Source organism: Oreochromis aureus, linkage group 22 (assembly GCF_013358895.1).
Source record: "Oreochromis aureus strain Israel breed Guangdong linkage group 22, ZZ_aureus, whole genome shotgun sequence".
Taxonomy (NCBI): domain Eukaryota; kingdom Metazoa; phylum Chordata; class Actinopteri; order Cichliformes; family Cichlidae; genus Oreochromis; species Oreochromis aureus.
Window position 1 is genome coordinate 7108185 of NC_052962.1, and position 25599 is coordinate 7133783.

The 25599-nt window shown below is 38.8% G+C and overlaps 1 protein-coding gene across 2 annotated transcripts; it reads right to left on the bottom strand.

The window, feature by feature from the left end:
* Positions 1–8843: 8843 nt before the first annotated feature.
* zdhhc18b (zinc finger DHHC-type palmitoyltransferase 18b) lies at positions 8844–25327 on the bottom strand. Of its 2 annotated transcripts, XM_039605578.1 has the most exons (10): positions 24411–25327; positions 23613–23773; positions 22456–22485; positions 19847–19996; positions 19551–19688; positions 19275–19326; positions 18726–18828; positions 18262–18371; positions 17624–17726; positions 8844–11455 (listed from the first exon to the last, which is right to left on the bottom strand). In XM_039605578.1, the coding sequence occupies exons 1-10, from the start codon at positions 24659–24661 to the stop codon at positions 11099–11101; spliced, it is 1455 nt and encodes a 484-aa protein (XP_039461512.1). In that variant the 5' UTR covers positions 24662–25327; the 3' UTR covers positions 8844–11098. The 2 variants fall into 2 exon arrangements, with proteins under 2 accessions (XP_039461512.1, XP_031597562.1); XM_031741702.2 differs by lacking the exon at positions 22456–22485 and having other exon boundaries at positions 24411–25325.
* Between the last annotated feature and the right edge of the window lie 272 nt (positions 25328–25599).

The window sequence follows — 25599 nt, forward strand, 5'->3', positions numbered from 1 at the left end:
AACTTGGTGAATATGAGTTACCAGTTATTTTACTCTCCTGAGGCTAGGGATGGGAATCAAGAACTGGTTCTTGCAGATAACCAGTTCCCAGTAGTTCAGTTCCTTGGAATTGTTTGTCGATTCTGTTCATTGGTTCCACTTGCACTTCCATTACAGTCAGCTGTTTTCAGTTCATGTACCAGACAGTGGTGCAGTCTACAGTGTGGATTAAACATTACTTTTATTTTTATTGCACAAAAGGATAAGAGTGCAATGGTACAGTGCAAGCTGCATTATGCTGCTAACGCAACTTTGCACAGATAGCATGCTAACGCTAAGCTAGCAAAGATCCCAGAGTGATGTTAAAAGTGAGCGAAGCGGATGAGCAGTCTGCCTGCACCCTCGATGTTCTACTGTTCATGTTTCTAAAGTAAAATCACCGTGCCGATCGCTTTGATGTGTCTTTGTGCTGGTTTTCTTCTTTACTTTTTGCTGTCACATTTGTACTCATACCTAAATATTAATAGAGAAATATCATACGTGTATCCTCAGGATTTGTGTTGTTGTGTGTAACTACAACCTACATGTTTATATTGTTGTTGTAGTTGTGTGTTTCAGATCATTTTACGGAGAAACGGGAAGGTAATGTAACGAGTCGTGTAATGTATTACTTTTTTCTGGGAATAATTAAGCAATGTAGTGCATTACTTTTAAGAAAAATGGGGTTTCTTTTGGGCTTTTTTTATGACAATCCCAACACTGATCACAACACAGAGAGGAAATACCTCAAACAAGCATTAATATTTGACCACACTATGCAATTAATTTACACCAATGTGTCTTTGATATGCTGCTAAGAGATGCTGGTGACCCTCAAAGCAGAGCCAAAGAAAACCTAATGAGAGTTGATAAGAGAACTGATAAGAAATTAAATCGATAAATTACATCAATAATGGAATCAGAATCCCTAAATTCTTATCCATTCCCATCCCACTTGTAGCTCTGGTATCATCTACTACTAGAGGAAATATGGCTTTCTAGCTAATAAATGCCATGCTACATTATGATTATCAGCTAACTGCTAACTGTACTGTACTGTGAGCCAGTATAGTACACTTTAGACCAAAATATGTTGTGAGACTGAAGCAAATCAGGAAAGCTGTACAACAGCAGGCTAAACAGGCTAAACAGTAAACTAATCCTTGCTAGCTGAGAGGAGTGGCAGATTTACATGATACAGTGGTCCCTCGCTATAACGCGGTTCACCTTTCGCGGCCTTGCTGGTTTCTTTTGTGCAGCTTTGCATGCTTTTTTATGTTTTTTTTGTTTTGTTTTTTACAGCGCATTGTGTTCTGCGTCCTGATTGGCTGTAGACCATTGTCGGTCAATCTCGTGCCGTGGTCCTGTACAGTACAGAACGCGTTCATCTTGTCAAATTTACATAAATCTTCGATCGCTAGCAGTGTTACTCTGAAGTGCTGTACTATGTGTTTGCAAGTTTTCTCCCCAACAAACACAATATAAGATAAGATAAGATAAGATAAGATAAGATAAGATAAGATAAGATGAGATAAGATAAGATAACCTTTATTAGTCCCACACGTGGGAAATTTGTTTTGTCAATGTCAACTAACGTTTTGCACCGTCAAAGGCATCTGCAGGTGCATTTGGTTTCATTCTATAGTACTTGACTTATTTTTCTACGAAGGTTTGAACTTTGAGAGTGTTTAAACGAGAGAGAGGTGTGAAAATGTTCATGCCTGTCTTAGAAAAGTGTATAAAGTTTGCAGTGAGGGGTTTTACAGCCTTAAAACATCCATAATAATTGGCTACTTCACGGATTTCACCTATCGCGGGTTATTTGTAGAACGTAACTACTGCCATAAACGAGGGACCACTGTATATCAAAGTCTTTAAGAAGAACGCTGTAACATTGTTTTCAAATGGCACATTACAAATTTGTATTATTAGTTATACCAGCTTGAAGTTACACTTTTACATCCCAAAAAGAATGCAGTTTTTAATTATTGCAAAAATAAATTGTTAAAAAAAAACAACACTCTTTAAATATATATAAGCTAAACCTTAGGTAAAACCAGTAATGACGACATGATGAAATAGCTGGTAATGTTCCCATTCCTGCCCTTGATCTTGATGTTGACTCTGGTAGTTGAAGAAAAGTGGTGCAGGAGGCCTGCACGCCTAAGTGAGTCAGCCAAAGAGGGTGATTAGATGTTTTCAGAGCCAAGAAGTGAATTCATAGTAAAGGGTGATGAAAAGTTTTAACCCGCAACAGACAAAGGCCCCACTCATTAGGAAAAGTGAGGGGATCTCCTTGGCAACAGTTCAGTGTTTTCATGATGTTGCCATACACAACACAGGAGGGGGAGATTCTCCACAAACATTTATTTGTTCTTCCGAGGAACTCATTAAACAAGGCAGCTTCTTTTATCCGAGGGTAACCTAATTTGTCTTGACATTCTTCACAAGTTGAACACATGTAGGACAAATAGGTTGCCTATGAGTTGGAGTGCAGAGACATTATCATGTAGATATTAAACGGCTGATGTCCAGTATTTTCATCTTTTATTTCAGTATTTATGTTTTCACCAACTTTTTACTATTACTCCTTACATTTGTACACAGATGCTTTCTTTTTAAGAACAGCCTCATTACTTTGGTTTTAAGACATTTAACTGGAGTTATTATTTGCTGCCTTGCATGCATTGAGAACAGTGAACACTTACCTGTCATACCACCCTGTGGTAGCTGGACTTGAACCTGTGAAAGGTTGGTTGACCCCCAGTAGCTTTAATGTCATGTGAAAGATCTGAATATCAGTGGGTGTAGGCAGAATTGGGATTGACAGAAGTAGGATTTAAAAATAGGCCCGCACAGGGCTCTACTATAGATTTCACCACTGTCCCTGAAGATCATGACTTAGCAGAAGTTTTCCTTAAATACCATGCTTTCCCTCTTGGCAGGCATGTGACTGTGCCATAGACCTCCTATCTTGTATCATTCTCCGCTAGTTGCCTTTACAGGCTGTGACATCCTAAAAGGGAAGCTATGGAGAAATGCATCCCTGAATCATTAGCTCAGCCTCTAGTTCATTCACACTTTTTCCTATGCTCACACTACCTTGATCACTGTTAGGATTGTATTTTGACTAGCCTTCTTGACAGCTAACTTATTGTGTTCTGTACAGCTTTGGGGGCACAAATATGCGTATCTTCTGGTTTCCAACTTTAGACCAATGGCCAGACTGAACACTTGAATCAGGACCTGGAAGCTGCCCTTCAGCGTGTTGTCTCATCCAACCCTTCCTCCTGGAGCGCCCAGTTGTTTTGGATGGAGTATGGGCATTCCATGGATATTCTCTGGAACAAGTTTTTCTCCTTTGGAAGTATCTCAAGGCTACCAACCTCCATTGTTTCGTGCCTTGGAGAGTGAAATAACAGTCCCCTCTGTTCAACATAACGTTAACAAAAGCCAAACAGAATAAATGGCTAACAGATCCAAGATGCACTCCAACTTCAGTTTTCCACCCAGGCCAATCTGTTTTGCTCTCTTCTAAAAACATTCCTTTGAGAAAACTTATTCAAAGAAACTGTCAACTAGAAATACTCGAAATCAAACCTCTTGTTAACCCAGTCTCTGTTTGCCTAAGACCATAAGGGTCTATAATGTATACCATGTTTCCACCAGCCTGTGGTACCAGTACCAGTCTATTTATCATTAACATTCGAGTCTGGAACTTTTGGATCCCAGAATTTTTTAAAAGATTTTTTACCATTCCTAAATTGAGGAGTTGCTGTTTCCATTACATCAATCTACATCAAACTCTTGAATTTCCAATTTATAGTCTTCATCAACAATATCCTTAGATGTAACTCTTGCATCTGTTACTGAATGAGTTTAGGGATCTTTTTATCAGGTTAAAGTCTATTTTTAAAACTGGCCTAGGGCTTAAAGAGATGATATTGTTTGTCTGGTCATGTCTGCAGTTTAGAAAATTCAGAAACAGTAATTAGTCTTTTGTTAACATTTTCGTTCAAGCTGAAATCACAGTGACTGGGAGCTCTTACAGAGATCACGGACAATGATTTTACAGTTCGGTGCAGTTCATCTCGTAAAGCACCAAGGATCTTTTTCAGTGTGGCTGTTACTCATTCATTTATTTTTAGATCGTTCTGAAAGTCCTGTCATGTCCATTTGTACTTTTCTGTCAGCTGACTGCTTATGTTTGAAAGAGATGCTGCTTTCAAACATAAGCATTTTCGGGGCTTGAAGGTGGTTCATCTGCAGATGTTAAGTTTTTCTTGTTCTGCAACCTCATAGTCCATTTTGTGCAGGGTTCTTTTGATTGTCATCTTTGAGACAAACTTGCCTCAGTCGTTATCTCGTGTCTCAGCAGTTGTTCACATCTATAACTAAGTTTCTTTCCAGATTCTTTCAAATATTTTGCTTCCTACCTCTGCCAGGCTTGTTGTGTATTGTTTGGCTCTCTTTGAGTTTCTTGATGATACTTCTCACTCTAGTTCTTGACATTTGGAAACGTTGTGAGAACTTTGTATATCCATCTTCTGCTTTTGTGAGAATCAGAAGTTCTTTTTCTCTATTCTGATCAGATTTCCTTTGTTTTGTTTTGTTTTGTTTTGTTTTAAAAACAAGCACTTTGGAAATTTTTGACAAAAACATGTCAAGTTTCCAAAAAGTCTGCAAAAACAGCTTTTTATTTTGACCTCTATAAACACTTGCCTGCTAAGGTTATGGGCTCAGTCACTGGTTTTGGAGGTATGTAGCTGCACAGTCTTTGACTAATGGCTTGTCAGTCGAAAGCTGTTAGCTAATAACCTGCAGTTACATAGTTAGAATCGCTCCTTCTCATGCTTTTAGTAACCAAGGTGGTGACGGCCGCAATGCTTATCTTAAGGTTTCAAAAGGACTTGAGAGCTCCATTAGTCAACATCACATTTTTTATACTCTCTGTGTTTTAAAGTGATCGGTGAAAAATAACTTGGAATACAAATGGGTTATAAATGGTAAATAGAAATATTCTGTTTCAAAAACTCTTTTCCATGCTTAAAGATTTTGTATGTTCATTCAGACATAATATATAAAATAATTTGACCATGAATCAGCACAACAGTGTGGGTGATTTCAGGCAATGGTAAATGGCTAGATGAAAGTGAGAAATACCTGACACTGACTGGAATATAATATAAACTTAATGCTTCTTTACAATAAATCTTATTCTGTTAGAAAGCCTACTTATTTCCCCATAAATGGTGCCACATTTGAAAGGAAAATAGATTTATGGCTTGAACAGCAAAGTTGAGTTTGTGTGTTTTGCCCATGAACAGCTTATCCTGCTATTGACCTTCTGGTACTCCAGGTGCTGACAATCAGGTACCTGCAAGCATGGCCCTGGCTAAAGTGGTCAGTTGGTATCTGCTCCAAGCATGTCACATTTGACTAATCTGGATCGGGTTCCTTTCATAGCACAGCTTCAACCTGCTGTTCTTTTATTAAATATTTTCTGTCATTTATAATTAGTGTTACATTCCTTTATCATTAATGATCGTCTTAGTGATCAGTGATTAAAATCTAGGGCTGATCAGAGGAAGCTGGTGACAAAGAGGAAGACACAGCAACAATCAAATTCATCTCTCTCTCTGTCTCTAGACTCAACTCCAGTCCTTTTCTGTCACACCTGTCTGTGTGGATAATCTGGCTTTTAGCCATTGTTACATTGTATTTTGCTCAGAGGTGTGTCCAGCCTTCTCTGGTGTCCCAACACTAATGTCTGTTACAGTGTTAATCTTACAATGCATAACGCCATCACATGAGAGCAGATTAGAGTACTGCAATGTAATCTTAATATGCCTTTACTACTTGTACCTGATTTCTTAATTAGTTAGTTAATCTTGGTTTGTTTCCTCAGTCAGTTACCGCTTACAATAAGCATGGACTTAAACACTGAACAATTCATTTTAATACAGACAAATTAATTTAAACAGAATAATGACCATCATCCCCAAAACCCTAGCCTCCTAGAGACTATCTGCTCCCAGTCAGCCTAAAACCTTAACTACTACCCAAAAAAAAAAATTTATTATACACATTCACAAAGAATATCTATAACAACAGTGATCAACAAAAAATTAAATTTTATAATAATGGATTACACTGTACTGGAAAACCAAAATTCATCAATCAATTCATTTCATTTCAATTCAGTTCAATTCAATTTTATTTATACAGCGCCAAATCACAACAACTGTCGCCTCAAGGTGCTTTACATTGTAAGGTAGACCCTACAAAAATACATACAGAGAAAAACCCAACAATCATATGAACCCCTATGAGCAAGCACTTTGGCAACAGTGGGAAGGAAAAACTTTTAACGGGAAGAAAAATCCAGCAGAACCAGGCTTAGCTGGGGGGGCGGGCATCTGCCGCGACCGGTTGGGGAGAGAGAAGGAAGACATTATAAAAGACATGCTGTGGAAGAGAGCCAGAGATTAAAAACAAGTATGATTCAGTGCAGAGACATCTATTAACACAGTGAAGCAGAGCGACTATCCAACTTTACTCCAACAGAGATAGATGATCTTGTTAATAGTTTTACATCCTTATTATGTAGGACTCTGGATGAAAAGAAAGCAACAAATCAGCAAGCTTTGACTCCCAGGTATAATTCAAACACTGTGAATGCTTTCCAGACAGACTGTATATCAAAAAACAATTAACTGATCATTTGCATAGGAATGCACAGAAACAACTGACAGTGGAGTATCTGTGCTTATGCTGTTAGACCTAGAGATTAAAACACATTCCAGGTATTAAAGGAAATGCACTGCAATAGTTTAAATTGCATCCAGCTCATAATTTTTAATTTGCGCATGAAGACGAAGAGTCTTCTAGACACATGACAGTTTTACTGGGTTCTATGCTGGGACCAGTTCTACTTCACTAACCTTGGAAAATGCAACATACATTGTCATCACTATGCAGATGATCCCCAGCTTTATCTATGAAGCCAAATGACACAAATCAGTTAGATAAACAGACATGTCTTAAAGATCTTGGAAACATGGTATCTCTCCAGATTCTTACTCTACATGGTATTACCTTGGCCTCCAGTAACACTGGAGGAATCTTGGTGTCATTTTTGATCAAGATATGTTCTCCAACACACACATTACACATATATAAGGTTGCTTTCTTGCATCTGTCCAATCTCTTTAATCCTGCCACAGAGTGATGCTGAAAAACTAGTTCATGTTTTCATTACTCTCGGTCAATCTTTGGTCAATCCAAAATGCTGCAACAAGAGTCCTAACAGGGACTAGAAAGAGAGATCAAATTTCCCCTGTAATTACTTTATCTATGCTGGCTTCCCATTAAATCCAGAATTGAAATTTAAAATCCTTCTCTTCACATATGTAGTCTTGAAAGACCTCATTGTACTATATTATCCCAACAGACCACTTCGGCTGACTTACTGGCTGACTCATGGTTCCTAGACTTTCTAAAAGTAGAACGGGAGGCAGAGCCTTCTGCTATTAGGTGCATCATTGAACTTTTGTCTTCACTCTCTCTTACAGTAGTCTGTGTTTTGTTCTGGATCCCTATCCTCACTTTTTGTTTCTCTATTTCTCTGCTCTTTTCTCCTCACCCTAGAACTGCTAGTGGCAGATGACTTCCCCTCCCCAAGCGTAGGACTGCCGAAGGTTTCTTCCTGTTAAAAGGGAGTTTTTTCTTCCCACCATTGCAAAGTGCTGATTTAATGGTTGGGATTTACTTCGGAATACTGTAGGGTTACCATGCAAAAGCACTTTGAGGTGATTGTTTTTGTGATTTATTGCTATATGAATAAACCAGAAATTGAATAGAAGTGAAACTGAATTACTTACACATTTTTGTCTCATTCTACTATCTACTTCTACTATACTAAATGAAAAATATTCTACTTGGTACTCCACAGCATAGTTTTTTCTTTAATTGTTTTACAGATTTTAAAATACACAGCATCACATCACAGGATATTAGTACATTTATAGGTATAGAAAATTACCCATTAGCATATTCAATTCATTTCATGTTTTATTTATATAGTGCCAAATTACTACAATAGTTGCTTCAAGGTGCTTTTGTAGCGGTAAGGTAGAGTCTACAATAATACATACAGAGAAAAACCCAACAATCATATGACTCCCTATGAACAAGCAGTTTGGCAACAGTGGGAAGGAAAAACTCCCTTTTAACCTGACAGAACCAGGCTCAGGACTGCACAGGATGTATCATTACAATCCTCTCCAACTGAAACATTAAAGTAATACTTAAATCTAAGAATCAGTCATAATCCAATAAAATAAATAAACTGAAAATGAGTATTTTACTTTTGGCACTTTAAGCATATTTAAAAATATTCGTAGTGTTCCGTCTGTAGAATTGTGACTTAAATAAAAGAAGCTCGTTTGCTTCTGATGCTTGTTTCACGATTCTGCAAAACAGAATTTAATCATTCAATACAAAAAAGTTTCATACTCTGTATTGAATAAACTTTTATGTAGCACATAGCTCCACATGAACCTGAAAATCAGACTTAATGTTTTCTACACCAAATTCTCCACACTATATTTATTTTTTTACTAACTGGACAGATGTGTTACTGTCATTGCAAAGAGGACAAGCGAAAAATCTTTTAATTATTTTCAGGTTTAAACATCTGAGAAGAGGACAAACACCAAGTTGTCCAAACAGTGTCTCACTGACTGATTTACTGACTCCAGTTCATGCTCATGGACCACCAGTGCCACCTTGTGGTCAGCTTAAAAAATACACAGATTGTTCACTGAGTTGTATTTTTCTTTCCTTTATTTTGACAGGAGCATTGGCTTAATTTACCTTACAGTTGGTACAAATACAGTACAGTATGTTTCTCCTAATAAATGCATCACTCGCATTCACTTAGTGATGTCACTGAGGGTGTTGGGGTGACTTTTGACACAGCAGATGCTGCACAGACACTCTTTAGGTGAACTATAGACGGACAGTGTGTACATGATAGTTGGGGTCTTTGCACTTTTGTGCAGCTATTGCCATCGGGTCACAATGTGTGTGAACACATGTCACATTGAACTTGCATATTGAATACCTAACCTAAAGCTTTCACCTGAGAACAAACCAGTACATCCTCCATTCACACAAGTCTCAGATTTGTCAAAGTGCACAAAGAAAAACAATTTTAGGGAAAGGAGAAGAGAGAAGGTATTGCTATTACTGACACAAGGTGTGTGAGCAGGAGGTGGACATGTGGAAAGGAGCTTTAAATCATTGTGTGATGGTGATAAGAATACAAGCGGGAATCAGTAATACTGTTTCAGTTTTGAAACACAACACTGGTTTCCTACAAAAAGGTGTGTTGAGATGGTGTAATGTCTGAATGTATTTAAAGAAACATATCATAAAATACACCTTTTAGTCATGACCATGCAGTTGCACTCAATTCCATTTTATAGCACGTAGATCTGAACAACAGTACACACCACTAAACTGATTTACATCTTATCCACTGTGCTGTTCGTGCAAGGTCAATGGAAAAATCCACACAACAAAAATTCACATTTTGCTTATTTTAGAACACAAAGTCAGCACCTTCAGTGAAAAATGAGGTGTTTTACATATAGATTTGAATCATTAATCCAATATTTAATGTCACTAAAGTCAGTGGACCAAATCTTTGTCTGCATTATTATAGATGTGGGGGAAAAAAACAAGTGCATAGTTCAGTCATATCCCTATCTCTACATTTGGTACCCTCAGGTTCTGTTAGACTGAAAGCCAGTGGAAGCAGCCACAGATCCAGATAGTTTTTAAAGAGGTGGCCAGGTTGAGCTCAGAACTTATTTCTAGTTCTTGTTTCCCCACTTTACAGATTGTTGTAGTACCAAATGATTGCTTACCAGATGTACCAAATCATTCCTAATCATTTGCTCATTTAGGCATGACTGCCATATAAAGGTACGACGTGAGGACTCATGCATAACAAGCATTTTATGTAAAACTTTTTTTTTTTTTTTAAAGTTTTTAAAAGTGTCAAGTAACAGAAGAATAAATTCCCTACAGTAAAACTGAAACAAAAGCTTATTAAGAGTATTAATATTTAATTAAAAATGTTCCAAAAAGAACCACCTCCTCAAACACAGCCCAGAGATACAGTTCAGAGATTTAAATGAGCAGAACAGAAAATGACAGGTGGTGGTACACCTGTTAATCAGAGCAGACATACCCCTAAAGCCCTACAACAATCCAAATGAATAAATTACAAGATATTTCATCCACTGTACAGTACAGGCTCAGACATTGCCATTTGACACTTACTGGGCAGAAGGGGTGGCCGAACCTTACCCACCTGTGGTGGCTGTGGTGACTAAATATTTACTCAATATAAATTCTGTACCAAATTATATGGATTATATTGCAATAGGAGAGCAAAGAGAAGACAGGAAGCCTGGGGGAAGACCAGGGGGAAGACATGTCTTACGGCATATGGGTTGCCTGCTTAACCCAGTGAGCTAAACAGGTGATTCCACAAGAAAGTGCTTTTGTCTACGAGTCCTGCAACTTGTTCCATTAATCACTGCCTGTGCAGCTTGAGATGATGCTATCGATGTGAACATTTTTGGGTGGATTTTCCCTTCAAGGCTCTTCTCTTTATAGATATACACAATTCAGAGCTTTCATCCTCCAAACAAAGTCTTTCGAGCTGATACATTAAAGCCGCTGTTTCACAAATTTGGTGAAATCTGACATGCTGGTAAATTTGTTTTTTTACACAAGAATCATCAGAAAACCTACGGCTCACAGCCCTTCTTAGAACTTTTCCCTACACCAGTGCTATGTTGCATCTAGAATAATCTTCATCCAATCTGTCCTGTTTCCACTGTGATTGTCTTACTCAATGACCAAACATCTTCAATGCTCCTGGAGTTTTAGAGAACCAACAGGAATGACCAAACAAAAAAAATCATATAACTTGGATCTGACTGTGTTACAGCATGCAAGCCTCAAACAGTGTTTGACTTGTGAAAAACATCATTCAAGACAGTCAGTGCAACGGGGTGAGGCTGCCTCCTTTGTGGCTCCTGGCTTTGGAGTCAGGGGCAGCGTCCGGAGAGGTAGGGGAAACAGGGACATCAAATGCAGGGTTGGGAATATGCAGAGCCTCTCGTTTGCATTTCTTTGAGCGAGCTTTGGTGTGACGTGGATGAGAAGTATCGCCATGGGAGCTGGACATATGGTTTCCCCTGCAGCCTTTAGAGAACTCTGATGTGGGGTCAGAGTTCAACGCTGGGCTGGTTTCTGGGCAGGAATGAGCATTCTGAGGTTTCCCCTGAGGACACGAGGTGGACAGGAGCGGAGAGAGCGCAGCCGATTCTAGCAGACCTTTAGTTCCCTGTGTGCACTGCAAGGGCAGTGCAAGAAAGAGGAAGTATTAAAAGAAAGTGATAAAAGAAGTAATAAAACAAGCTAGTGATGTTGACAGGGAACACCTCAGGCTCTAAAATTACTTTAGGAAATGTAACATGAGTCAAAGGCCAACTAGGTGTGCAAGCAGGATCCACATGTGATCTGAAGCAGGATATCCAAAATATTTCATGCCACAGACATGCATAGGCATGCACATTAAACCTGGTCAGTCGCATTTCATATCTGATTTAGCCCAAGAAGCCTGTTTATTTATTACACCAAACTTTTAGAATGGCACTAAAAAAAGTTTGGTAGCTTGAAAGAGCTGGTTTTAAAAAATCATCAATGAAGTTTAAGTAACAGGTGCCAGAATATTCAGACTTTAACTGGGCGTCCACACAGGAAGCAGTTTGCTTGGTGCCTGTGGCTTAATCACTGACGACTGGTCACTAGTGAACATTAAAAGCATTCCATCATGTGTCAGTCAACTGTATCCTTCACTCTCATTGGTAGTCGTTTCCATCATTCAAGTAGAATGTGAGAAGTCTAACTCAGAACCTGCCCACTTTATGTCATCAGCAGTTATTTTGCCTGTCGCTGTTAAAGTTGCTGAATGTAATTGATATTCTGTTACCTCTGGTTCCCACATTATTGTCATAAATATTATAAAAGATGGACATAGTGACTGTGACATCACTGACTGTTTTGTGAGATTCCTTTATGAAGCCTTGAGGAGAACATGTTCAAACAACACACACGTCCTTAGCCAATGAGCACACTCTGGATAATCCTGCTTTTTGACCCTTATTATGACCAGAATTGACAAATTCCCAAAATGAGTGACTGAGCCCATAGAATCGATAACTCAGAGAAAAATAACAACACTAAAACTAAAAATGAGTTCACGGCAGGTGTGTCAAACTCCAGTCCTCCATGGCCGGTGTCCTGAAACTTGTGAATGTGTCCCTGCTGCAACACAACTGAATAACATTAGGTCATTAGCAAGACTCTATAGAACTTGAGTGCATGCTGAGGTGGCAACCCCCTAACCCTACTCAAGTAATTTTAAATAAGTGTAAGTGTTTGAGAGATTGTACTTTTAAAAGTACTGTTATTGCACCATTTTCATTCACTCATGATCTGCTGTAACATGAATCAAATGGCTGAATTGCCACCTCAGCATGCAGTCAAGTTCTATAGTCTTGCTAATGACCTAATGTTATTCAGGTGTGTTGCAGCAGGTACACAGAAAGGTTTCAGGACACCGGCCCTTGAGGACTGGCGTTTGACAGTTTAAGGGGTTCACTTTTGTGCTGTCCCTGGCTGCAACGAGTTTTACGTTAGGAAACCGAGGATATACGGTCCACTTTCACTGTCTGTCTCTTTCGCAGTAATTGGCTCTTCATTATTTGGCTACCTGCACTGAAATGGGAAAATCCAGCTGTTAGCTTTAATGTTCAGGTTTGTAAAGCATTTCACGAACGTGACTAGCTTCACAGACAGTGTTAAATCTATCAGTTTTCGAGAGCAGGGCTCCGTGATGTAAATTAGCCTTTTTGCGTGTAGTGTTTCATGTCCTCTTAAAGGCTTCATTTCTCAGATCAGGAAGATAAGTCCATCTTTTACGGTATCACTGCTAGTTCTTCCAGTGTGGATGCTTCTTACATGTCATGCTGGATCCATTAAAGAGAACTCCATATCACTATCCCTGCAGGCTTGCCCAAAGGATCAGTCTCAGGTCAGGCTTCACACTGAGATCAAACTGTAAGATTCTTCTGGGAGATGTTGAAGTTTAACAAACATCTTCCATGCTTGTTAAACCGTCTGTAGACGAAGAAGTCCCGACCAAAACAATAAAACCTAGCATTGTTTACAGTCAGTGGTCTTCAGTAAATGCTTTATAAACTTTTATAATTGTGGTTTTTGTGAAAAATTCTTGTCTGTAATACAATGAGTGACCACTGGGACAAGCTGGCTAAAAGGAAGTGATTGGATGCATTAGCTCTGTTAATGCATCCATTATCAAGCTTGCATTTGTGTGGTGGGTTCTTTGCAATTTAACAGTTTACATTTTCAAGCTGACAAATCTAAGTTGATCTGAACTGAGATTAAAGGTTCAGTAGCTCAAAACAGTAAATGTTTACAAGTACAGCAGCAGACCCTGAACCTGACTTCTTTCTGCTTGTTGGCAGATGTTTTTATTCCACTCTGTAACATTACAGTCTTTACCTTATAAACATACCTGCCTTGAGATGCTTTGCTTTAAACTGACGCCAAATAAAAAACACTGAATTAAACAGAGATTGGCTGGGATCTTTATAAGCAAGCAAATGTACTTTTAAAAAGTACATTTTATTGCTAAAGCAATTTAACACACAATGAAAATAGAAAGTAGCAGTTAGCTCGGCCAAACTAAGACCAGTAAAACCAAAACAGTGAGCTGAAAAGAGCCGTTAAACTGCACAGAACTGACTGGAAGTTCAGTTCAGTGATAATATTTGATACTATGAGCAACCTGTTTTACATGAAGTGATCATTTCTTAGTATAAAATGCTGCTTTGGGCACCTTTTAAATGCAACTATTCACCCGAATTCACTTCAAAATGTCTTTAGCCTTGAATCTAAATTAGTCTGACAAATGAATGAATTTTAACAGCATAAGCTCTGGAAAATTTTTCATTTAAATGCTAAACCATTTTTTTCTCCACATGCTAGTTTGTATTCAAAGTTTATACACTGCGTATAATTGAGGGTCAAGAAAATGTGCTGTCACCATGTGGGTATATTTCAACACCATTTCCAGCCCTAAACCTAAAAATTATACATACATGGGAAGTCTCGAAGCACTGTTAAAACCCTGCAATTCATTCCTTAAGAAGGTGGTTTAATGGTTGTCATTATGTTTCACTGACCTCTGAATGAACATTTTCTTACAGTTGTTTTTGTCAGTCTTTGAATGGTCTGATGGTTAGCACAGGAGAGTTGTTTGATCCCTTTACTGTGATCAGTTATACACTGCAATGCATTTAACATTGGCCATGGTTAAAGCCATGCGGGAGTAAAGCAGCCAAGCAAAGGGGCATGCAATGACAGCGGGGGCCACAGACTGTCTGCACTCACTCTCCCTTTCTCTAAACAGGCTTACCAAGCTCAAGGCTCGCTTTTCTTTGCTCTAACAGCGGCTAATCAGCCAGTGCAGGACAGAGCAAAGTCCAGACACTTCTCCTCCTAGTGTTGGTGGAGGGACGCAGGCACAGAGACACACCACACAGAGAACAGTGAGTCAGCACTGGGTGATCAGACACACAGGGAGGGACTGATTCTGGTTCTGTCTGGTAGGAAAAATATAGAAAAGTATATCTCCATGTACTGTGATATGAAAACGGTGATGATGGATGGAAACAAAATGAAAAATGACAACACACGTGATGAACTGCACGGACAAACATTTAATGTTATACATTACAGATACTAAAAACAGAAACGTAAAAAAACAAAACAAATAAGTAAAAATGAAACAAAGGCATGACGGGAAGCAGGAGATGAAGGACATGAGGAGCTTCCCTCTTCACAAATCTTTTGGCATTTTAACTTTTTATATGCAGACAGACATGACAGGAGACAACAAACAGCACACACTCAAATTTACAAACCGCTGTTACAGAAATAGCTTTCTTTACAGCATCACCAGCTTATCAACTGACTTCAAAAGGCTTATACACACTCAAAAACACAAGACTCCAGCTTCAACTGACTTTCACTGTACTATGTGATATGAGAATATATTGTGGCTCAGATTGCAACTCTATCTGAACTCTGGGCAAGTCTTGTAAACAAAACTGGCTGTAAAACACTCCAGGTATCTTTTTATATCCCTGTCAGAAAGAACAACAAGCGAGACGCTCTGTGAGGAGGAGCTGGAAACACTTCGTACAGCTCCTGCTCTCTAAACACCCGGAGCTGGCAAACGATACTGCATAGAATTAAACACTGAGGGAAAAATGTGCATACAGAGAGTAGTACTCTCTATTAAAAATAGCATAAGAAGAATTTTATGTGTGCATTTCCATGAGGTAGACATGGCTGAACAACAGCTAAAGACACCATATTAAATGACACTTTAACAGCAGTTCATTTTATCACCCAGAGTCAGATGAGAAGATTAATGCCACTTTCTCACCTTAGCTTAATGCAGTAAGAAGTCATGAAACAGGATCTCAGTTGACTGAATTAAATGAATTAAAATATGCACCTACCAAAGCATCATTAGTTCTCTTATTTAAACCTGGGCATTAGAGCTACTTTTTCATGTTTGTCATCTATATTTCTAGATACGCCCCCAACAAAATTATAAATCAATACGTTAACATTTGGTTTTTTTAAGAAACAGAAACAAGATTAAGAGGTGTTACTGGGTGACTGGCTTCTTTTTTAGTTTTTATTTTTTTCTTTTTTCTAATTTAAGTCTCTGCATCTTTGACAATTCAACTTAATAATTATTCAGTAATGTGCGATTCAAAGAGTGCTGCTAGGAGCAGACCTCAATAACATCAGGGCAGGGAATTTGTAACAATTAACATACCTCTAGTGGTCACTCTATGAAGTCATAAATCACATATGGTAATTAGCCCAACACTTTGTGTGTGGGCAGCACAATGGAAGAGTGGTTAGCACTGATGCCTCACAGCAAGAAGGTCCTGAGTTTAATTCCACCATCAGAGTTTGCATTTTCTCCCTGTGTTTGCGCGGGTTCTGTCTGGGTACTCCGGCTTCCTCCCACAGTAAAAGACATGCAGTTAGTGGGGATAGGTTAACTGGAAACTCTAAATTTCCCATAGGTGTGAATGGTTGTCTATGTGTTTGATGATGATGAGTTTTGACACCTCAGTATATAACAATAAAAACATGATTTGGCAACCATTACAATTAGTAGAATATAATAAATAGCATAGTTTTTCCATAGGCAGAGCCCACCCTCACAAGCTACTGTTGCAAACCCAGTCGTTTTGTTCTATAAGCAGGCCTGAAATATAACAGAAGGTGCTAAGTTCAAGGGTTACTGCTAGTAGGCTTTCAGGGGGTAAAGAGTTAGAGTAGTGATTACTAAATGCCTCGGTGGGCGCTGAAGGAACTGCAGGTAAACCATGAGATAATTGTATTTGATAAAATAAAGTTACTGTTAATGCCCAGATTTGTCCTTTGTAGAGTCTAACCAGTACAGGATTTTGACACCAACACTGACACTTGGCAATTTAAAAATCCAAAATACTTATCTACCACTACTGCTCTCATCTTTCAAACACACAAACTATAAACTATATTTTTTTTATATATGTAGTTATTTAGGAGTTCTTAAAGATTAAAGTTTCAAAATAATGTTGTCATAAAATATTAAAAATGTAAAAAGTAACCCAGTTTAAGCATTCTTCAAACTGAGATTTTACTGCTTCAAAGGCCCCAGCGACACGTTCTTCTAGGTCACAGGTGTTGAACTCCAGGCCTCGAGGCCCGGTGTCCTGCAGGTTTTAGATGTGTCCTTGATCCAACACAGCTGATTTAAATGGACAAATGACCTCCTCAACATGTTCTCCAGAGGCCTGGTAATGAACTAATCATTTGATTCAGGTGTGTTGACCCAGGGTGATATCTAAAACCTGCAGGACACCGGCCCTTGAGGCCTGGAGTTCGACACCCCTGTTCTAGGTCCTTCTGCTTTCAGTTTAAAACCAAAACAGGTGTTGAGTGGCAAGCAAGTACTCCTAACTAGTACCCTATCTGGCTTTCATAATTATAATAAATTAATAAGTTAAACTGAGCTAAAAAACTTGGGGTTCTTTACTAGAATAAGAATGTAGTTTTTGAAAAAAGATTTTTTTTGAAACTCCATCAACCAAACCAAACAAATGCGCCAAAATGTTCAACTATCCCTTTAACTTCCAAAAAGAGGCATGATACTGTGTGTTATAATAGCAATTATAAACCTCTGACTAGTTTGTTAAAACAGCAAACTTACATGACAGTCAACAACAGGCAGCAGACAGATGCTGGGTTGGGACTACAGCAGGCAACGAGGTTTCTCTCAGGCAAAGAAAGAGTTTTGGTGGGAGTCAGAGGGTGCAGGCACGGGAGAGGGGGATTTCTGCAATGCAAAAGGGGATCCTACCACATTTATCTCGCTTTTAGCGGCCAGGGTGGGCAGCTCGATGTCCGCACTGCCAGTCTGGGCAGACTCATCTGTCGGCAGGAAACCCCGTCTGTCAATCAAGCTGAAATGGCACAGAAAGATACCAATGTTCAGGTTACGAGGCGAGGATGTTCCTCCATTAATACCGATATCTTCTCAGCTTTGTCATGAATGCAGAACGCACATCCCCACCATCTCCAACTGCTTACTCTCTCGGCTGTCTGGTTTTCCATCTGAGAGTCTTTATCTTGTAATAGTAAGTGGTTGAGACAACTAAACTGGTGTTACTTACACACATAAAACTAAATTGCAATTAAACAATGAACTGAAGCTCTGTAATTCAAACAGAGCCACAATCCAGCTGATGTATTGCTACAGGTTTATTAGTACTGCTCTCTCTTTATCAACTCATACAAGCTTATTTAAAATTATCAGTGATTGCTTCTTTCATAAAGTATGCATGCTTGCAAATGAAATATGCACCATCTTAAACAGCCCATTAGTAATAAAATAGCTAAAGCTAATATACAAAGATCCTCACAGGCATTTCTCTTTGTTACTTGGACTCAGTATTAAAGATTTAATGATGGAAGGAGTAATTCATAAAGAGGACCAACCTCGGAGGCATGGGCGCACAAAGCACCGAACAACAGTTGATAAAGATGTTTTTTTGACTGTATGGGTTTGTAACATCTTCTCCACTCTTCCCTGACCAGGAGCCTTTAATCTAAAATATAAAAAATAAAAACAAATCACATATAAAACATATGACATGTTTTTCCCCAAACATTATTTTGGAGGTAGAGTTTGTTCACTTTGTGAATACAAAAATATCTGCAAGATTTCCCTTACTATTAACAAAATATTAGTATTAATATTTGTGTTGTTGTTACTTTTGTTATTGTTAATTAAAAGTATTCTAATGTTAAATATGCTTCCACACTAACACAAAACATTAATTATATTTACACACATTTCTTTGAACTCTCAAATTACATACAGAGTATATTTTCTTTAACATAAAATAATAACAGGATGTCTTCTAACAAACTGAGTCACAAAAGCAGCTTTGGGTACTCACATCTTCGTTAGTGGTAAGATTGGAAGCAACCAAGTATGTATGGAAGCCTGAGAGGCCCAAAATGGACCAAACTGAAAAGAAACATATCACCAGCTCCACTGCAGTGAAAGACTGAGTCAAGGAAAGCAAAGTTATCAAAACACTGGCTACAAAGACACAAACAAAACACTTGAAAATTGTCCAGCTAGTGTTTTTTGTGTCACTTGCACAATACAAGACATATATATCAAGAAAAAACACAACAACAGCTAATCAACTAAAACATATCCCCATTTGGGCACTGGATATTTGCCAAATTGTTATTTAGAACCTGATATAAGCCCAGAAAGCCTCAGTCTGTACTTCCCTACGGATTACAGTAATTTTTGTCTCCTAATATAAAGTGAAGAAAAACATGGTTAAAAACAGTACAAATAAGAAAAATTATCGCAGATGGCGATGGTGTCTATGTATATGTTATATATACATATGCAAGCTGACTGATTTTCATCCAACTTCTGTCACTGACTGTATTTTTTGAGTAAAAAAATCTTATTCGGTACAGGATATCTCCCCGGACTCTCCTGAAGTGCAAACACCAGGCCCTTTCCGCCCTGAGCTCCTGAAAGAGAGGAAATGAGCAGGATTTCAGAATGACATAAAATTTAATGTGTGGCAAATGACCGAGCTGATCCAAGTATATGGCTCTTATCAGACATTAAAATGCTCTGCTTTTGTGAACCACGCCTGGCAGTCCAAATGAAACAAAACAAACAAGCAGGTGCTATTTGAAGCTGGCTACTTCCCAAGCATGAAACACCTGCAGATCAGAGCAAAACCACATACTCAGTGCTAGGTGTGTGGTCACACAGCCGAAGATGAACGCAGTCAAGAAGGAGAGCGACACGATGAAGGTGTAGAAAAACCGGTAGTTACGTTTCCCTACGCAGTTCCCAACCCAGGGGCAGTGATGGTCGAATCTCTCTGAAAGACAGTGACCGACTCACATTTAAGAATGTTAAAAAACAAACAAACTCTAGAGCACTGAGCTGTATAAAAGTGCACTCTCTGCAGCTCTGTGAAGCCTCTTTTTATTATTTATGGGTTGTAAATGTCAGTGTCGCTGTGTGTTCACAGCTCACCCACACAGTTGTCACACAGGCTGCAGTGGGAGGTGCGCGGAGGGCGGAACATCTTGCAGGTGAAACAGTACTTGAGCTTCACCACCTGCTGATTGATTAGCACTTCCTTGGTGCGCGGCGGAGGTCGATAGCTGGTGTTTCCAGTGTTGTCTACAAAGAAGAACATTGAAAATAGGGACACAGTGTTGTGCTTTAAATCTAAGGTAGGTGTGCAGGTATTGCTGCAGTAAGCATCCGGGTTCCCACTTCCATCAAAGTCATGGCAGCAAACTTACAAGTGTCACAATCACAAACCACTTTGAAGAACGATAAAAGTCTGAATGGATACCATCACATTATCAGCAATGCGTGCACATCATTAGGGCTGCACACATCTCTGGTGAGTACTTTGAGCTTCTCATTAAAAACCTTTTGAAGATTGCTCTAAAAGATCATTTCAAAAAGTTTTCCCTCAATCAGTGCTACAGACTTGGAGCCTAACCCACAGGGGGAGGGGGGAGTGCACCCTGGACGGGTGGCCAGTGTGTCGCAGGGCTAGAACACAGAGCCAAACATTCACACTCATATTCAAACCTACGGCCAATTTTGAATCACAAATAAACCTTACCCCTGCCTGTGTCTACGGACAGTTTGAAGAACCTGGAGTGCCTGGAGAGTCTCCATGCACACAAAACAAGGAAGGATTTACACATTTGCATTTCAAACTTCAATCCTCACACCTCTCATTGACTTTAAATGCAGTGCACAACTAAACTGTGAATCTGTACCTTTGTTTTGCTTTCAGTGCTTGCACTTAAAAGTTGAGAAACTTCTCCATTCCCACTGCTATGGCAGCCAATCAAATCCATCCATCACGTCATGTTATGAAAATATCAAGGAAGTTGTTGCTTGTGAAATTCAGCATCAAAATGGAGAACATTAGCAACAGGCAGTTCGTGTGACTCATGCTAAGTGATCATTAAAGCTCAGTTAGCTTGCCTTGTTAATGGCTGGCTGTTATTGCTTTGACTATCCCACCAGCAAAGACACCCCAGATGTCAGGCACTCCCACTGTCAATCAATGAAGCATAGTGTAGATATGAATCCTGTTTTAATGTACACAACTCCAGCCTATAATAATTTTCTGTCACACTTCACATCCTTGTAAAATCAGGTCTGACCACTTCACTGGGTTGTAACGACTTGCGCCTTTATCCACTCTTACTCAGGGCGAGGGGTGGATTATAGTCCAATAATAGCCTGAGCAGAAAGACATCTGGTGTCAGGTGTACAGCTCGTAACAGCAGATGGAAAATGATGTGTCATCCTTCACAAAATGACTAACCTGCAGAAACTGTTTTTTAAAGTTCTCTTTCCCAGTAACTTGGACAATGTGCCTGAGAAGTTGACCAACATGAGAAAAATAATACAAAAAAAGAAAAGAAATACCCACTATTCTTTTTGTGCAGCCTACAGATGGTTCCTTATAGGGGTTTTTCTTTATTCTTTTACGATAGTCAGTGTCATCCATTCCATACCATACTAAACTGTGCGCTAATTCAAACTAAGAAGCTACATGACAGAGCTTTCCAGAATCTTTCCTGAAAGATTGGGGCCCAAATAAATGCTCAACACTTAAGCCAGAATCTTCATTTCAAAAATAGCTGTTGTACAGTTCAGTTGGATAACATGTGGATCTTACATCACCACTGCCTAAACTCTGGTCATGAGTAGGAGTTTCCAAAGTGCACAGAAAGCCAGCTTTAGACATGCAGGTCATTATAATGATGCAAGTCATATGGAAAGTAAAAATGATATTGGCATGGCATAAAACTGACAGTGAGCATAACTGATGGAGGCTTTGAACAGGTCTGAGGTGTAAAAAGGACAGATTGGGGAAAATAAATCTGTATAAAATCGAGTGAAAACTTTAGTCCAAAATTAGAAGGCAGCAGACACTTTTCAACGTGCCAACGTGACATTTATTACACTGAGTCACAGCAAATTCCACTTAAGTTCTTTTATGTCTTGATGACTTCCGCATCATTAAAATGACCTGAAGAATTTTAATTGTGACTGAGCCATTAAAATTTACGCGCATGTGTGATTCCAGAATAAATAATTAGCGACACCAGAACAGCGCTTTCATTCTCTTGAAACTATGAATGGTGTTTTAATCAAAACAAAGTCAAGGCCACTGACTCTTCAGTAACTTAGAATAAAATAACCTGTGTTTAAGCAGTACTGGTTTATAGGTAAGTTTCCCTGCCCTATACGAAGCTTTAGAGCCAAAACACAGTGCAGAAATATCCCAAAAGAGAAAAAATGTGACAACACCGGACAGCATTTCCTGCACACAGATTTTAGGCCAACCAAGTATATTTGGTGACCAATTTTTCCTTTTCCATATGTGTCTCAGTGAGCACCATCATTACCAAGATGGCTGATTTATTAAGAACAATTCTTATCATTCTTGTTTGACAAAATCTGTATAACAGGGTGCTAGGTTACCAACTAATGCTAGCATGCTTGATTAGTGGGCTACTTACATAAACTGTACTCGTACAACAAACACACACTTATATCTGCTAGTACAGCACAGGCTAAAAAATTACTAAAATTTCACTCACCAGATCCGAAGCACAAACTTCTTAGACGGGCTGTACTTTACAAGAAGGCACATTATTTATCAAACAATCATATGAAACAACTAGAAAACACACCAAAGGTAGTGAAGGCGAGATGTATCAACTACAGTTCTCTGTATCAGAAGACATATCAATCAAGAGGGTCATGCCCCTACCACCAGTATGCTGATAATAACGTACAGTGCTGAAAAACTTTATTAGAAAACCTTACACCACCCAGTGTAAGGTTTATGCTACAGATGCCTCACAGCTGCTTACCAAAATCACTTTTTGTATTTCTGTCATGTTAATCCACCTTTATTTTTTTATTAAGATGCCAAATTAGTTATTTAGTTGAATTCCTGAACAAAAAATAAATAAATTGTTTTAGTCGTTGAATCTAATGTTTGATTCACTTCTGACTTCTTCTCTGATTTGGATATAAAAATATGGATAATAAATAATATTATGTTTTTACTTTTTTTAACAAGTTTTTGACACATTTCTAAAATATTAGTGTTTTCTGTTTTTATGACAGGTGGTCTAATACATTTGTTAAGCACTGTATACAAAAATCCATCCACCATGGAGTTATTATGAGGGGGGAAGCTATAGAGGCAATTTTAAATGGGGATTTGGGGTTTTTGGGGGGGAAAACAATGATGTGACGGACCATCTGTGGAAGTGACAAGCTAACAGTAAATGGCTAATAGCAAACATGTATCCTGCCATCTTAATCACATGATTCATGTATATAAATCGCATGTTTTGGTTTTCGTTACATCCACAGCTGTCGCATTATCACCTCCTCAAAAACACTTGTGTTTTGTTTTGAGTGCCTTTACAGCATTTTTCTATTTGCAAGCATTTTCTTGAGTTGCAGTGCATTTGACTTCCCAGTGCCACCATTGGGTTGGCTTGTTTTTGGAGTCTGCCTCCAGTGGCTATTTGAGGAACTGCAGATATTGGGCATTTAAGCCTTTTCAGTCCCAGAGAATGATGTTTAGCACACAGTACACTCAAGTGCATATAGCCCCACTCCTCCTATTATCCAGCAGTGTTTCCAACAGAATCTCAGTCTGTAGGAAACAATTCTGGACATCAAATTCAAAGGCCTTGCAGACAACCTCATAGTTACTAGTGCAGCTATTAGACATTACCAATCTGTTTCTCAATGTCTGCAGCCTCATCTGGTGTTGCTCTGGGCAGGATGCCGGGGTCGGTGAAGCTGGTCTGGAGCAGGGTGATGAGCACAAACACAAAGAGGACTCCTCCAATAACAGGTATGCAGCTGGTCAAGTGTTTGACCAGGAACGGACAACTGAGAAACAAACACAGGCAGGGGGAATTACCAAGGCACACTGGGAAAAGATGCAGACAATGTTCTGTCACATATAACTGAGCCTACCTTCTTCTTTACTTTAACTCACTGATGGATCTAATTTTAATTAACATTCACCTCTTTTAATTGCCATAAAAATCCCAGGAGACTGAACACATTTTCACTCTACTGTGGCAGAAAGAATACGGTTTCTATTATTAAGCACTACTTCTTAATAATGTGCACTTAGCTTCAAATATTAAGAAAAAAACATTAAGAATAAACATAATTGCAACACACAGGTTAAAACAAATATCCATACAGTGCAGGGTCAAAAATGTCAGTACTTTTTTGTTTTGTTTTGTTTTGTTTTGGGGGGTTTTGAGCAATCTGCATCATTAAATAGCATCCTGTTGTATGTTAGCGAGTCTCTTGCTTTTGGAAAAAACAAACAAACAAATAGACAAACAATATAAATAAATAAAGTAGATTTAATGCGCCAGACAGGGCTCAGTTCATTAAAATATCAGCTTAAAAAACAGCTTTGTATCATCTGTGGACAACGTTTGGACGGAACTCGCAATATTAGTATTACAGAATCAGTATTACAGAATCATATAATATAAGATGAACTCACTCAAATATAAAAAATAAACCACTTGTGACGAGGATGAGACCCAGGGTAAGGGGAAGGACCCCACTCTGTCGGGCCACTATGATCCGTCCATCGCAGTAGAAGCGATTTTTTCCGGGGAAAACTTCCCACTTTCTCCTGGGTCTTCTCGGCTCCTTCTTCTTCTCCGTGTCCTTCCCATGATGAGGCGGAGGGGTCGGGGTGGGCGTCGGAAGTGCTTGCGGGTCTATTTGTTGATACTCGCAGTTTTTCATTGTTTATAACGGAGTCTGACCGCGCTGTCTTAGTTCCGACACCCGGTGCATTTGTCCAGCGACCGACAGCATCACCGACTCCCGTGTATTTTGAGGTAGCCGAAAGGAGCGAATGTCGTCTTTCCAAGGAGAAAATTAGCTAATCCCACACCGAGGATATCGAGCTGTAAATAACCACGATACCCCGTGTTCGAAATTACATATATGTTTATTCTCATAACTCCTAATTTATTATTTCTAAAAGTTTATCTCCAAAAAGACAGCACAAATCCAACCTATAACCCAGTGACCATCGTTAGCTTCTTAGCTTTCCCATTCATCCTAGCAAGCTCATCCAGCTGCGGAGTTATTTAACAACAGTAAATCCAAAGTGCTGTTACCACTGCTAGCTTGTTAGCTTCCTCGACTTATAGATTATTGCCGGCCTTTATGCTAAGCTCCGGCGGTCCTTTATGAGTAAATTACATGTCAAACAAAAACTTTGTTATTTTTAATGCATATCGCTGTCCTGACACATTCGTGACTACCTGCTGTTTAGCTACGTTGCCATAAAACGAGCCTTGTTGTCAAAGTCAACGCAAAGAAATGTAGTATTTCCGGTTGGTTTTCTTTCTAAATAAACCAGAACAATAAATATCATATTTTATGTACCATAATAATAAAAGTCATACGAAATTATTGGTTAAAGATGTACTTTGTTTACTCGCACTGTTGTTACTAAATTGTTCTGTCAAATATATGTAAAAAAAAATATCAGTATACTTTCAACTGGAACATCCGGTAATTAAATGACCAGTGTAGGTGACTTGACGCTAATTCATAATATATATACAGTTAAAGACAATAAGCACCGGAAATGTGTCAAAAAATAAAAGTGTAAGAATTACATTTTATAATGGTAGGTTGGGTATAACTGTGCTTTAACTGTTGATTTTTTT

Bases quoted from the DNA above. Each gene is read 5' to 3' on its own strand.
- zdhhc18b (XM_039605578.1), bottom strand. From the start codon at position 24,661: ATGAAAAACTGCGAGTATCAACAAATAGACCCGCAAGCACTTCCGACG. The intron at 19,327-19,550 runs GTATGTGGTTTT...CCTCTCTTTCAG, and splicing joins GACCACACACCTAGCACTGA to GAGCTCAGGGCGGAAAGGGC. The intron at 11,456-17,623 runs GTAGGATCCCCT...CTGCCCTTGCAG, and splicing joins CTAAAAGCGAGATAAATGTG to TGCACACAGGGAACTAAAGG.